Here is a 14808-nt window from a genome sequence, read left to right as displayed (position 1 = left end):
TGCCAGGCTTCTTGGCCATCACCCTACACCACCTTAAAATCAGATGAAAGAGGTACATTAAAAATGCATTCATAATCTAGAAATAATCCTAATACAACTCCTGTTGAATTTTCCCAGGCACAGTCTTCTGCAAACTCAGTACAGAAGAATTGGATAGAGGCTAGATTTTGATTTGACCAGAACTACTTCCTTTGTATTCAAAACATCAGCCTAGCTATCAGAACATAGTTAATTATTAATGCATGTGTACAATCAGGACAGCTGACTCTGCAGATTGTTAGCAGGTTAGCATAGTGTACTTCTGTTTAAGCAGATCAGAGAAGGAAAATAGGATTGAAAGTTTACTTGCAATGTTTTGTTAGGCTAAGAAAAATGTAGAATATTCTTGCTAACCACACATCAATGCGGTTTCCACAGTTTCAGTGCATTCCGGATTTACTCTAAGATGTCAAGGATCTTGGATCAGAGAATTCTGTTGTTAGTAATTTCATTTTTAGCAAGTGTGCAGAGTACAAAGGTACTTTCAGAATGGAAGAAGTGTGGTGATCCAGAATGTGAGAGTAAGTAAAAATTTGTTTTTTTCAAAGGGAGTCTGTGGTGTATATGCAGCTATTAGGAATCATAATCTCAAATTATCAATGAAACAGACTGAAAATGAGTAGCCATAGCAAATGTTTGTTGTTAATATACTAAATTTATGAGCAATAGGCTTAAACTTTTAAAACAAAAAGAGAAAAAAAATACTTGCTGGATTGTTGTGTAAGAATATACAGATCAAAGTTCAGTAAAAATACTTTTGAATAGCTAGTTTTTCTCAGTTGTCCCCAAGTGGGCAGTAGAAAACAGATTTAAAGTATTTTTAACTCATTCTTTACAGGTATGAAATAAAATAAAATATAAATAAAATAAAAATTATAGGTTATAAACTGAGAAAGAAGACTCTTTATCATCTGTTTATAGTACAATCTAGCCCATTCTGCAGAACTCTGGTTTTTTCTACTGTAAGCAAACTGGTTTGCGATGGTTTTTGTAATCCTTCTTACAAAACACTCTGTTAGTATTTCCTCTTTACTTATTTTTTCTTCTTTAACGTGAAGTGTGTGCTGTAACTAATTATGTAGTTCTCAAAGAGTAAATAACTCTGCAGGAGGCAGAGCCCCTGAATCACAAGTGGGCAAATAATGTTCCATTTATTATCCACCGATTACCGTTGTGAAACCTGTCATAATCATACTTGAAGCAGTTTCTAAGCTGTTTCCATTGGTTTGGCAGACTTAAGTGTTATATTTTCAATGTGAATAGCTTCTCCTGAAGTGGAAGAGACCTTAGATTTTCTCTGCTGATGGATTTCTATTTTCTTGTGGAGCCGTAACAACTCTAGTAGGTTCTGGGTGTTCAGAGATGTCTATCTTTGTGAACAGCATGAGAAATGGGCTCCAAACTGACCAGAGCATATCAGTAGTGGTTTCTGTGGGGAAAAAGAAAACTTTGGAGACAAAGAAGACTTAAATAATTCAAACTGAATTGGAAGCTTTCATTTTAACAAGAGGTTTAAGGTTTATATTGCTTAAATTTAAATTTATTTTAGTCATAAGAGAAATGTAGTCAAAATACAGAACAAAATCTCTGAAATAAATACTAGGTTTAACTTAGAACTTCTAAAATATAAAATTATAAATATGCTTGGGAAATACTTTTTAGCTGTTTAGGTCTGACTTTAGTAATTGAATTTGCTAATCCTGCAAACACACTTAAGCATTAAAACCTTGGCTAGTGGAAGCCAAGCACTGGAAAATGTCCATATAGGACAAGAGCTTTTCCCCTTGATGTCTGCAGTACATAGGAAAGAAAGCAAGATAGGGCTGCTTTTTGCATTAGTTGATTTCCACTTGATGATAGAAATGGATAAGTATCATAACAAAGTACATACATTAAAATGTTTGCTAATACATCCGTATTTGATATATAACAGATTTCTTCAGTAACTGACTTCAGACAAAATGGATGCTGTATTTGTTTATTTCTTTCCACTTATTATTCCAGAGGCAATGAGCCGAGTTCAAGCCACTGCAGACTACTTAGGACCTGATTGCCGGTATCTTAACTTCAAAACAGGGGAGGAGATCATGGTATACTCCAAACTTTCAAGGAAAAATGAAAACTTGTGGACAGGAAGTGTAAGTACTTCAACCTGAAAGACTTTCCCCATAAATATTTGAGATATAATAATAGCATAACAACTGCAGTCTACTTGCTTCTAAGGGTCTTCTATCTCTTTTGGGATATTAACCAGTCATGGATAAATACAGTATTTGGGAGATGGGTCATTGTTACTACCTTTATATAGAAAGAGAAAATCAAATCTTGGCAAAGATCACTCATAGAGAAACAAAGTCAAGATCAGAATACAAGTTTTCTGTTTCCTTCATCTTATCATTTGACTGTAATGATTTCATCTGGTTCCCTTTAAAACACTCAGGTCTATCAGGTCAGGTTCCTACCTACAGGTCTATGGGTAAGACATCCAGTACTGGGACTTGACTTCACAATTCAGTGCTTAAGGAAAGCTCCCAGAGAAGGTATCATGCATATTTAATGACTTGGAACAAGGGTCAATGAAGTTAGAACAGTCATTTAAGAAGGAATGGATGCATTGATCCAAATAAAGTTTTACTACTAGTAAAACTGCGTAAGTGCTTCAAAACCACAAGATATTAGTAAATTTTTGGGTTGGTTTTTTTTTTTTCCTGCAAATAAACTGTCACATTTATTGTTTAACAGTGAAATTCTGTCTTCCTTCCTTTCATCCAGGAGTATCTTTGCAGGTACCTCACTATTCCTTGCTTTCCAAGAAGTATCCCTCCATTAAAGGCTCTCTGCAATGGTTTGATGTAAAGCCAGCAGTGGTTTCCCGGCCAGAGGGACTTGATTCTTTTGGACACTATGATTAACTTATTTTCTGTAGTGTTGCCATCTTCATTGTCATTTTCTCTTGAGCTGCTGCTGGCCTCATATCTGAATTTCATATCCTACTTTCCTCGTAACTTACTATGGGTCAACAGTTATTAAGGCATGACTTTTTTCCCATTTGAGGCAATAGGAAATTTGCAGCCAATTTTAGAAGGAACTGGCTGCGACCATCAGTGCACACAGCACTGTCTTCAGCTGAAGCAGTTTTAAGGCTACTGCCTTGGTTCTGCACAAACACATGTTCATAGAAATAATACAAATAATAGTATGGAGTAATATACTTCCCCTTGCTTTCTGAAATGGCAAGTGCAACACTTCTGTGAAGGAAAAACAAACCAATCTTTTGACAAAACAGAATGAAGGAGATAGGGGGCAGTTCTATAAACTTTTTGTTAATCCATAATTTTCCAGCACATATGCAAGTACCTAACATATATATCCCTGAAGTTTAAATGCTCTTATTAGTTTTTTATTTTTTACAGAAAGGAAAGGATTTTGGATATTTCCCAAGAGATGCTGTGAAGGTTGAGGAAGTTTTAATTGGAGAAGAAGTTGAAGTGCTTACTAAGGTAAACCAACATCACCAGATTTTCCAATGTAGTTTACAGCAATCAAAAATCTAATAGCCAGTTAGAAATTCAACTGTCGATGAATATTTTATTTCAGATAATTCAAAATGTGTTTTTATTATTGTTCCATTTGTGTGTTTATTCTCCTCTAAAGTAATTTCTATATAATTAAAGATACAGAACCTTTAGGAATAATATAATTAAATACAGTTCTTTGTGTAAAGTTATAACAGAGAGAATGACAATATATATTGCTGTGGGACACGGTGATATAGAAAATTACACACTAGAACATTTTAAAAGTTAATATTATTCTTCTAGGAAACGGATTTCCTTTGTCTTCATGAAGATAAGTACACTTTTGAAAATGAAGACAACACATTATATGATTACAACAAAGAAAGTGAATATTCATTGTCTGATGCAGAACCAAAGCTGCATGAAAATGAACTCTTAAAACATACAAGAGACTCCATACAAAGTGAAGAAAGAACTGAATCAGTTTCTGAAAATGACTCAGAGGAATCTCACACTCAAGAATCTGTAAACAGAAAGTTGGTTAGAAAAGACGATACTGAAGAGCCACAAATGCAAAACAGTCTCCCACTAGAACCTGCTCAAACTCAGTCCAGTTGGATTTCAGGATGGTTTACCACAGAAAGTGAAAATTATGAAGAGCCCTTAAAAGTCATTACTGAATCTGCAGAAGAAAATAAATACCAAGGCAGAAAAATAGAGGTAACAGCTGAAAATTATTTACAGGAGTCAAATGATAAGGAGGAACAAGAACCCCCTGCATCTGGTTGGTTTCAAGGTGGACTGACAAACTTTCTGTATTACAGTGAAGAGAAAGAAGATGCTGATTTGGTATCAGAAAAAAATGATCCACAAATCCATAAAGTTCCTGGTGTGCCTGAGCATTCTAATACTGAACAGGAAACAACAGTCACTGAGGTATTGCCAGAAAAAGAAAAGAGCGAAAGCCAAGAATCCGAATCAAACTGGTTTAATTTGGGTTTAAGTAATGTTCTTAATTTTGGCCATGCTGAGGAAGCTACAATTGCTACAGAGGACCAGAGGAGCAGACAAACAACGGATCAAGCAAATAAGTATGAGGAAGAGCAGACTTTAGACCAGAAAGAATTACATATGGACAAAGAATCAAAGGAAACAGTTAAGGCAGCGACAGATGAAGAGAATTATGCACAAGTAACAGATTCAAACAGTAACAGGCCAAGTCCTGGGGAGATACCAGCAAGTGTACATACTCTTAATGACACCAAAAACACCTCAATTAGCACAGAATCACCTTTTGATATATTAACATGTGACAAAGATAAACCAATTGGCCCTTACAGTTCAGAAGAAGACTTGGTATCAGAAAGCCAAGTGCTGAAAAACACTGAAGCTGAAAAGAAAAATCAGGAGTCAGAAAGAAGACATGGCCAATCAGGTTGGTATACAAATATCTATAATCGTTTTATTAATTATAATATGGACAAACATGATAATCAACAGGGACATGAATCAATTGCATCAAATTTATTCTTCTCATAACCCAACTCTGAATTGTGATCCCTCAGACATAAGAAATACAGGAAGAAAGCCTGACATATCTGAATTCATATCTGAAGAGCCATTGCCTCTCTTTTAGTCATTCTGCGGACATACTGAAGCTTCAGAGTTCAACAGCCAAAGAAGGGCAAGTGCAGAGTTATGGGGAACTGCCAGGAACTGCACATAATCGTCTGGGCATCAAGAAGACCTCATGTGACAGTGAACCGAGTCTTAGTCTGGAAACACCCGAGAAAGACAAACTAGTCAAAGGTTGTGATGCAGAAAAAAATTCAGCATCTAAAAGCCATTTCAAAATGGATAGTAATGTAAAAGATGAAATTCAGAAATCAGAGAATAAAAATGTCCCACAGGGTTTTTATGAAAATAGCATCAGATATTTCAGTCAGGATATTTTTAATGATGGACATCATCAGAAATCTGGGGAGTCCCAAGAACTGACTCCAGACCAACCTTTCTCTCCTCATTCCTCATCCAATGGCCTCAGTTTAATAGGTATCAAATTTCCAAAGAAACTGGCCATTTGGAAGACATACGGAGTTTCAGAATGGAAGGTAAAAACTGCTAGCTGAGAAGAACTAAGTTTCCATAATAAAAAAAAGCCTTGGTAAGCCTTGATAAAATACCACAGGGAAAAGAAACTGAAGGCACTTCAAATCAGAAGGTTAAACATAACATATGTAATGCAAATACCTCCAAAAAGAATGATCTTTCCTTGTCAGCTGGCAGTGCAAAGTAACAAATACGGCAGAGGAGAAAAAAACTCCAACAAAATCTACAAAACAAGTAGAAGATTGGATAACTCTTGATGCTCTTGCTTATAGCTTGTCAGAGAGGAGCAACAAACTGAACGAATTCCTATAAATGTGCATCACCAGGAAGGTGGAGGAGAACTAACATGGGAAGATTCAAGTTCCCAGCATCAGCTTCTGGTACCAGAGAATGGACAGTCTTAATCTAGATCTCAGAAAGAAATATAAAAATCACCTGTGATACAGTAAAACAAAATACAAATCTGCATCCTCAGATTTCGGCCTATCAATTCAAACCACCATGACAGTGCAAGATACAAAAGCATAGAAAATTAATCTGAGTTTTGAAAGGCATCATCAAACACTACTTCAAAAGACTAAGTAATACCAGTCTTCAGATGAGTCCAAGTCCAAAAAAGTATTTATAAAGAAAATTTCTTGAGAATAAAAGCAAGAGTCATGTGATATTAGTCTGACCAAGAGTAAACTTTTACCCTGGGAGCCCTCTAAAATAGAAAATATTTTTAAAGAGAAAAAAAAAGACAGTTAGTGTCTCCTAAAGCCATCTAACTAAAAAGCCAGACTTCTATTTTAAAAAGTTGATTAATTAAATCCTGGCAACCTGGGATTGCTCAGAAACCTGGCTGATAGAGTAGATGTTGAAAAAGAAGATACTGTTGTAACTGAAAGGATGAATAATGCTGAACAAAAAAAATGCTGCTACTAAAATTATCTAGGAGAAGAAAAAAGATTCTGAAAATAAGAGTCAAAATCCAGAAATACAAATAATAGCAATTATACTCTAACAAAAAGGGTTTCAGTAGTATTTTTACCAGACCATCATGGTCCTTTGCAAATATATTTAGTAAAACTAACAGTTAAGCCTGTCAAAAAAAGTCTAAGCATATATGTTTGGTCAAAAAAACCCAAAGGAAAATTGAAGTAACATTAGGACTAGTACACTTGAATACTGCACAGAAGAATGAGAGGGAATTAAAAGGAAAAGAATCCGAACAATTTAAGATACTACTAAATATAGAGAAGGTGCAGAAAAAAGAAAAACCAGGCAAATATTGTATGACAAACAGATTTACCAAACCCATTAATTGCATTTCAACAATTTTATTTCAGTTAAAACAAGATATTAAGCAACCCTTAGAGCATCTCTGTGATGCCAGCAAACTGCTGCAGCAGCACGAGCCATTTGAAAAGATTCATCATGAAATCACAGCTTACTCAACTAAAGATAATGCTGTGTGGAGGCAACAGGTCATTGTATCTGCACAAAAGGGGCACAATTTGGACACTGAGCAGGGAAAATATACAGAAAAAAGAAATGTTCTTCTAGAGCTGCCAGAGGTTTTGTCTGCTATAACAATTAAGTGTGCTGCCCAAACTGCAGCTAAAGTTACTAGAGCAATGTTTCACTAACAGAGATTTAGCAAGAACAAAATATCCTTTGTTTGCAGAAAAAAAATACAACAGATACAACACTGTCTCCTCCTGGTGATTTAAAATGAAGATGTAGTGAGCCTAACTCGTACCAGTTAATGACTGATTTATGATATTTCGAGGATCCGATAATACAAGTTAATATAATGGTAACAGTTTAAGAGCAAATTACTTGTCTTGAATTTGGACCACTGGACTATTTGTGATGTGTATCTTTGGCCAGTACTGTCTTGAAGCATATAATTAAATTAAACAATTTGTAATTTTTTTTTCCTTGTGGGTAAGCACAGTGTGGGTTTTTTTTGAAAGCAGTATTTTATTGGCTCCAGGCAATTTACTCCAAGTCACTAAAACTGGGGCAGCCAGGTGCCTTCAGTCATACTTCTGCATGAACATGCCTGTGGTTTCTTGTATTTTGCAGTGAAACTTGATATCTTGAGGGAATTTGTTAATCTTTAATCCTACATGGCATTTTAACTGTTCTCCCTCTAAAGCTTACCCCAGTTGTATCTGGATATAAGAAAGAGATCTCCCTGACCAGGGAACCTGTAGACTATCAAAACCAAACATATTTTTTCCTGAACATTGATTTTTAACTACTTTACTACAACACAAGTTTTGCTTAAAGCTCTATCCTTCAAATTCTGACATCATTATTTGTATAGTGTTTCTTTAATCATAAATCTGTAGCACATTTACTCTAATGTGATACTCTAGTGTTTGGCTTTAAGTTGAGGAAAATAAAAATTAAAAAATTAAAATCTCTGTAGAGGTTAATATCTTACAGGAGTAAGTTGAATCCTCTAAAAATAACCATAATTTCTCTTCACAATTATGTGCAGGAGTAGGCAGAAGAAAGCTACTAGAAGAAACACCAGAGAAGGAACATGAAATGATTGTAGCTGTAGACAGTGGACGTGACAGTGATCAAGATTCAAAAGCAACAGCCATAACTTCAGTAAATTCTGAAATAAAAATGGACAGTTCAGTAGCTGACTCTGAAGCTGATGTCAAAAAGTCTTTCTCTGATGCCATCCAGAACTATGTTCCAAGTAATGGTAAGTGCTAAGTTTCTTAATTTTAAGGAAAATAAATTTTCAATCTTAAAAAAAAACCCCAAAAAACAAAAAAAAACCAGTTGGAATTATATGAAGTTGACAATAGTAATGTAAAACTTGTTTTATTCCTTATGATCAAACCAGAAGGAGGCTGGATATATCAGATACTTCTGTGCTTGAATGCACTTGAGATCAGAGAAACAATAAAATCTGCATCGTCAGCAGTGATGATTATCATCAAAACGGTAAGAATTCTTTCTGTGATATAACATTAACATCAGTGCAAATTTAAGCCAGCTACAAGTTATGTTCTGCAATGGAACTCCTAAAAAAACCCCCAACCTTTTAAATAAACCCTCTGCAGTTCCCTTGCTTCCAGGGTAATCTAATGCCAAATGAGACAGCACAAGAAAATGTCAGGTCAGCTGCTCTTCATCTGCCTCTTTGCAGTACAGAATCTGATGAACTTAGGGTGTGAGGATTTGGGGTTTTGTTTTGTGGGCTTTTTTAACAGCCAGGAAACACCTGAGTGGCATTTTAAAATTTTTGTTTGGTTTTGTTTCTTTGTGGTTTTCTGAGTGAAACTAATAGCTTCCTTTAGTTCTCAGAACAGTGCTCATTAAATTTGCTTGGACTTAAAGAACTTGGGTTATGATGAGTAAAATAACCAGAATACTTCCATTGTTTTTAAAGAGTATTTTCAAAGCTTTGATTCACAAATCTTCCCCTAGTTCATAACTGCCTTAAAAATATTTTTGTAAGCAAATGTATAAAATAGAAAATGGGCTTATTATTGCTATGAGGGTGTCTTAAACATCAAAACGTAGTGCAGAGTAAAGGTGAACCTTAAGGGGCACAACTGCACAAGAAACAGCGCTGCCAGAGCAACGCAAGAAAAGGTAGACGTTGTTGCACTGTCTCCTCCAAATAAAACAGTAGTAGCAGGTAAAGTGCCATATGGTAAACTTCAGTTCGGTGCTTTGGCTGAATTTTGTTTAGATTGGGTAATTGAAGTTTACGAACCGCATAAATTTGTTGCTAATTTCCATGTACGTATATAGAATATGGTTAAATGGTAGTCTAGGACAATGAAAACTGAAGGGCTTTGTCCCTCGTGACCCAGACTGGATTACAACTCACTGATAGTTCACTGCTACGGCCAAACTCGTTCTTGTACTGTTTGATACAGCTAAAAAAGCTAAAAAAGGCACTTCCGCCTTCTACCTATGCCGGTCCCTTAGGTGCTTTGCAGGCAAGTCACTCACCTTGCGTTGTGAAAGTTGTTAGCACACGTTAATTAAAAAAAAAAAAAAAAATTAAATATTAATAAAAAAATAGTTAAATAACAAAACTCAAACCAAACAAAATTAGAGTTAATCTTAGTGAATGAGAAGAGGAAGAATCCCTTGCTGTGTGGCATTGCATCTGCCCTTACATCGGGATCAGCGGCCCGGCAGGACCATTTTTAGCACAGGCACTTGGCAGCGCTCCGGCCCGCCCAGCCCTGCGCAGCCGGGCTCGCACCGGGACCCACCTGCGGCCCGGCCCGCCCCGCCCCGCCCCGCCCCGCCGGGCACCGCCGGCCCCGCCGCCCGGGCCGGGACACGCCTGGCGGGCGTCCCACCGGGAGCCAGGCCTTGCCGGGGAGTTTTATTTCTGTGCCACCCGCTGCCGCCCGGGCGCACATGGAGGCGGCCGGCGCCGCACGGGAGGTGAGTTTCTCTGAGCGTAACTTTGGGGAGGAACAGGAGCGGGTTCCGCGGGGCCACGTCGGTGCCGGAGGACGGGGACGGGACGGTGGGCGCACGCCGAGGGGAGCTGTCGGTCCTTCCCGCCTGCGGTCCCCCTGCCCAGGGGCGGCTCTGCCGCACGGGCCGGGAGCCGCCAGGGAACCGCGCTGGGCGGGCGGGGAGAGCCGGCCCCGGCGGCTCCCACCTGTGCCGCGCGCCCCCCCGTTACCCGCGGCAGCAGTGGTTCTTCCCCCGCCCCCCGCGCGGGCAGTGGTACGGGCCGGTTGTCAGGCGGCGGGCCGGAAGGGGCGCGCGCCGCCCGCGGGAAGATGGCGGCGGGTGGGCGCGGGGGGCCCGGCGGCGGCGGCGGCACGGCCGGGCTGTGGCCGGGGCTGCGGGACAGCGCCCGGCGCTACTGCGGGCTGGCCTGGGAAGGGCTGCGCTGCGTGAGTGAGAGAGTGACGCGGGGCTCGGCGCAGCCCCCGCGAGGGCCGGGGTCTTGTGCAGCGCTGCTGTCGAGAGGCTTGGGCAGGGGAGAAATCGAAATTAAGACTTAACTGTACAGTAGCCTGTTTTTAAGCACGGGTCACATGTAGTAAATTTGAGCTGCATTGAGCATGTCGTATCTTTGAGCAAATAGACAGATCCGTTTACAAATGAGATGTGATTGTATCGAAGTGTTTAAAATGTGTTAAATCACCGGTGCGTTCAGTATGTTATTTTAGCATGAGGTTGGTTGAACAGGTATTTCTACCAAACAATCAAGAAATACTGCTATTGGTTCTTCCAGCAGTGAACTGGGTAGACTACTCAAAGGAGAATTTTCCATAGTAAGTTCTCCGTACCTAAAGGGGCCTATAAAAAGGCTTGAGAGGCACTTTTTACAAGGGCATGTAGAGATAGGATAAGGGAGAATGACTTTAAACTGGAAGAGGCTAAGTTTAGATTAGATAAGAGAATTAAATTCTTTACTATAGGGGTGAGGAGGCACTGGAACAAGTTGTCCAGAGAAGCTGTGGATGCCCCATCCCTGGAAGTGTTCAAGGGCAGGCTGGACGGCTTTGAGGAAATAGGTCCAGTGGAAAGTGTTCTTGCCAATGGCAGAGGAATTGAAACTAGATGATCTTTTAGGTCCCTTTCAACCCAAATCATTCTATGATTCTGTAATTATTGGTAGACTCAGAAAGAGAAGGTTTCAGAGCTTTATCTGTTGATCTTCATATCTTGTTGGAACTTCTTTCTTCTTTTTTTTTCCTTCACTTGGTAAATCTATCATTTAAAAAGCAAATGCTTCTGTTAACCATTTTTCTCAGAATTTTTGGAAAAAAAATAGATATACAAGTTTATATATATCTATAAAATAGATATACAGAGTTTACTTATTAGAAGTAAACTATGTCAACATGTAATGTCTGTTTCTGTTGAAAATATTAACCTCTTTTCCTTTAGCTGAAGCTTTTTACTTTACTTTTCAGGCTGTGGCTTCACTGCCTGAAGATATGAGACCTGGCCCTGATCTGTATGGTTTCCCATGGGAAATAGTGATTTGTGGTGGCATTGTTGGAGCCTTGACAATTTTCTTGTTCCTGTACAGAAGTTACCAATCAGTAAGTGTTTTGGTTTAACCCTGGACAGCAGCTGAGCACCACACAGCCACTCTCTCGCTCCCTCTCTCACGTTGGAATGAGGGAGAGAATCAGAGGACTAAAAGCTAGAAAACTGGTGGGTTGAGATGAAGACAGTTTAATAGGGAAAGCAAAAGCTGTGCATGCAACAAACCAAAACAGGGAATTGTTTCACGACTTCCCATGGGCAGGCAGGTGTTCAGCTGTCTCCAGGAAAGCAGGGCTCCATTACATGTCGCAGTTACTTGGGAAGACAAACTGCATCACTCCAAACACCCCCCCCCGCCCCCCCTTCCCTTCACCTTTATGTCCTGAGCATGAAGTCACACGGTGTGGGTTATCCCTCTGGTCAGTCGAGGTCAGCTGTCCTGTGTCCCCTTCCAGCTTCTTGTGAATCCGAAGCCTCCTTGTGGGTGAGGTGGGGCGGGAAGCAGAAGAGGTCTTGACTCTGTGTGAACGCTGCTCACCAATAACTAAAACATCTGAGTGTTATCAGTGCTTTTCAGCACAAATCCAAAATAAAGCCCCGTACCAGCTACTATGAAGAAAATTAACTCTATCACAGAAAAAACCATCACAGGAAGTGTTCAAGTTACTTGCAGATATGTAGAGTGCGTTAATAGTTTGCATTGAAGTTGTTATCCTTCCTGTTCAAGATATATAATGCTTCCGAGTTTTAAATCTATTGTGATTGAATTTAGAATTCCTCTAAAAGAGAAATTGAAAAGTCTGTTTTGTCAAGATAATAAGTGTTTGGACATGTAGTGAGTGACTGTTGTAAGAGGAAATGCAGTGAAACTCGCTGTAGTACGGCTTCCTTTTTTGTTTTTAATTTCTACACCGGACTTTCAAAGTCAGCCCTTAAATTATTTTCACAGGAGACAGATGTCTAGGGTGTATGTATTGCTGTGTGTATTGATATCTCTGTGACTAGCCTAGCCATAGCCAGAGCAGCTTGGGTCTTTCCAGGTAATTGTAAGCAAAAGCAATCCACATGGTTTCCTGTCAAGAGAGGCATTTTAAAATTGTTTGGACAGTGACGCCTGGATTCTGTTTACTGCAACACTGAAACCCTGAAACAATTTAACTGCATGCTCTTTGTAAGCACTGATCTGATGACTTTGAGAATTGCAGTGCTGAAACCTTTTAAGGCACTAATCAGATTGTATTTCTGAGATAATGCCTGTCTTCTCTTGTGAGTAAGTAAAGATCTGATTATTAAAGGTTGCCTACCGTACTTTCCCTGCTAAGGAAATGGGGTCAGTATCTGTAATTCAGTATTCTTTTCACATCCTCTCATACAGACAGTGTGATTTTGGTACTAGGTGTAATGATACTCATGTTTGAAGATTGGTTGCATAGCTGTTTAGTTTTTCAGATATGAGCAACTACATTTTTAGGGTTTTAACATCAACTAACCTTGTCTGTAAGGGGATCTGTGTTTGTGTAAGTTAATGTAACTATAATTTAGTCATACCTTTTGTTCTCTAGAGGCGTCCCTCTAGAGAGGATACAAAAAGCATTTGAACTGAAATCATGCAAACAGCTAATCTGGTATTGTTTTGCTCTTGCACATGTCACTTAAGGCGTGAAATATTACAAAAGTTATTGATAGCTTTTTCAGTCATCCGTACTTAGAACTGCACTGACTGCTCCTTGAAGAATTGATGGTTACTTAGAAGTAATGGAGTTTAGTTTTGGGGATGATAGGATAAAAGTATACTTATGACTTTCTTACCCTTTTTTTGTTATTTGGTCTTCTTGGCTTTAAGTGAGGAGGAAACAGGGAAGACCTGAGGGACCCATTGTTGCATTAGGCACATGACCCATGTCCAGCCCTAAGAGAAACGTTGTTTCAGTGAGCTGTGTTGTAACAGTTTTGTGGGTTCAGCCAAGTTCTGCATCTCTCGTACCGGCCATTTTTGACAGATTTTGCCTTGCAGTTTGTTAGATTTTGATTCTAGGGCACTAGACCCCACGTGGCAGCTGCTCACTTGGTACTTGCAGGATGCCCATCGGGTAGTAGCTTACTGCAGCTTTAGCTATCATGTGTTATATTGTGTGGGAGATTTTTCCCAATGGGAAATCTGAGCTTGTGTGTGGAGCTTCCCCCTCCCTTCCCTTTCCTACTCTTCTGACTGTGCATGTCCACTATGACTTTGCATAGGCAATTGTGGTTATGTAATGAATATACAGAGGTGTGTTATTAAAGTGATCCAGGTGAAAACTAATCTCCTTTCCCCTCTTTTGTCTGATAAGAGTGGAAGAAGGACAGGGCAAACACGCAGACATGGAGGGGGTAAGAGCAGAAGATATGATTGCCTCTGTTTAATAGCAGCCTGTACTTATATTCCTTTTTTAAGTTCCATGGTTAAACTTGGCAAGAAATCACAGCTTAAAAGATTAGTTTTCAGATAGTATGTGAGAGTAATTGATCAGACATTTTCAGTATTTATTCTCTTTCTTTTCAGGTTAGAAGTCGACTTTATGTAGGTAAGCTTATTTTTGATGCTTCATTTTCCATATTTCTTTGGAGTATGACTTTATTCTTTCTTTTTTCAGCTTTAATTGTTTGGATGATGCAACATATGCTTGTCTTTCACTTTTTAGGAAGGGAAAAACAGCTTGCCAATAAAATTGCTGAACTAGTTGAAGAAAAATGCAAAATTCTTGAAAAACTCAGCATCTGCAAAAAAGAGGTAACGGTCTTCATTTATTGCTTTCAGATGTGTCGTAGAAATGGATTCAATCTAGCAAAGTATTAACTTTTCTAGAAGATGTTTTAAAGCTTTTAAAGGGATTCTTCAAATGCTTTTTCTGTCAGTGCCTTTAAGAGCAATCAAGGTGTTAACAAGTTCTGCCTTTAACTATTAATACAGTGTATTTCACTGGAAGCAACTTCAAAATGTCTTTCTTTGGTTTATGTCACTGGGATAATCTAGTTAGGGCTAAGGCTTTCCTGATTTCCAGCAAGGTGCATTTGTGAATATTTAGGTGATGTCTGTGTTTCAGGCTAGAGCATCGCAAATTAACACTAGTATTTAATCAATTATTTACATATATTCTGACATAAAGTA

At 38.9% G+C, this 14808-nt stretch overlaps 1 protein-coding gene across 5 annotated transcripts in view; it reads left to right on the top strand.

Annotated features, from left to right (window-relative positions):
• The first annotated feature begins 303 nt into the window (after positions 1-303).
• MIA2 (MIA SH3 domain ER export factor 2) overlaps positions 304-14808 on the top strand; it is a 36429-nt gene continuing 21924 nt past the window's right edge. Inside the window, exons 1-9 of one of the 5 annotated variants that reach the window (XM_048308509.1) lie at positions 304-560; positions 2044-2177; positions 3453-3539; positions 3861-4992; positions 8161-8376; positions 8521-8621; positions 11582-11713; positions 14203-14224; positions 14342-14430. In XM_048308509.1, coding sequence (XP_048164466.1) covers positions 446-560; positions 2044-2177; positions 3453-3539; positions 3861-4992; positions 8161-8376; positions 8521-8621; positions 11582-11713; positions 14203-14224; positions 14342-14430 — 2028 coding nt within the window. In that variant the 5' untranslated portion in view covers positions 304-445. Of the gene's footprint in view, positions 561-2043; positions 2178-3452; positions 3540-3860; positions 4993-8160; positions 8377-8520; positions 8622-9943; positions 10089-10450; positions 10553-11581; positions 11714-14202; positions 14225-14341; positions 14431-14808 lie in introns of those variants that run through there. The other 4 variants (XM_048308508.1, XM_048308507.1, XM_048308510.1 and 1 more) reach the window with 4 other exon arrangements.

This window comes from Corvus hawaiiensis, chromosome 6, assembly GCF_020740725.1.
Source record: "Corvus hawaiiensis isolate bCorHaw1 chromosome 6, bCorHaw1.pri.cur, whole genome shotgun sequence".
Classification (NCBI taxonomy): Eukaryota; Metazoa; Chordata; class Aves; order Passeriformes; family Corvidae; genus Corvus; species Corvus hawaiiensis.
The sequence above is the reverse complement of the archived record's forward strand: the minus strand, read 5'-3'. Positions and strand labels throughout refer to the sequence as shown.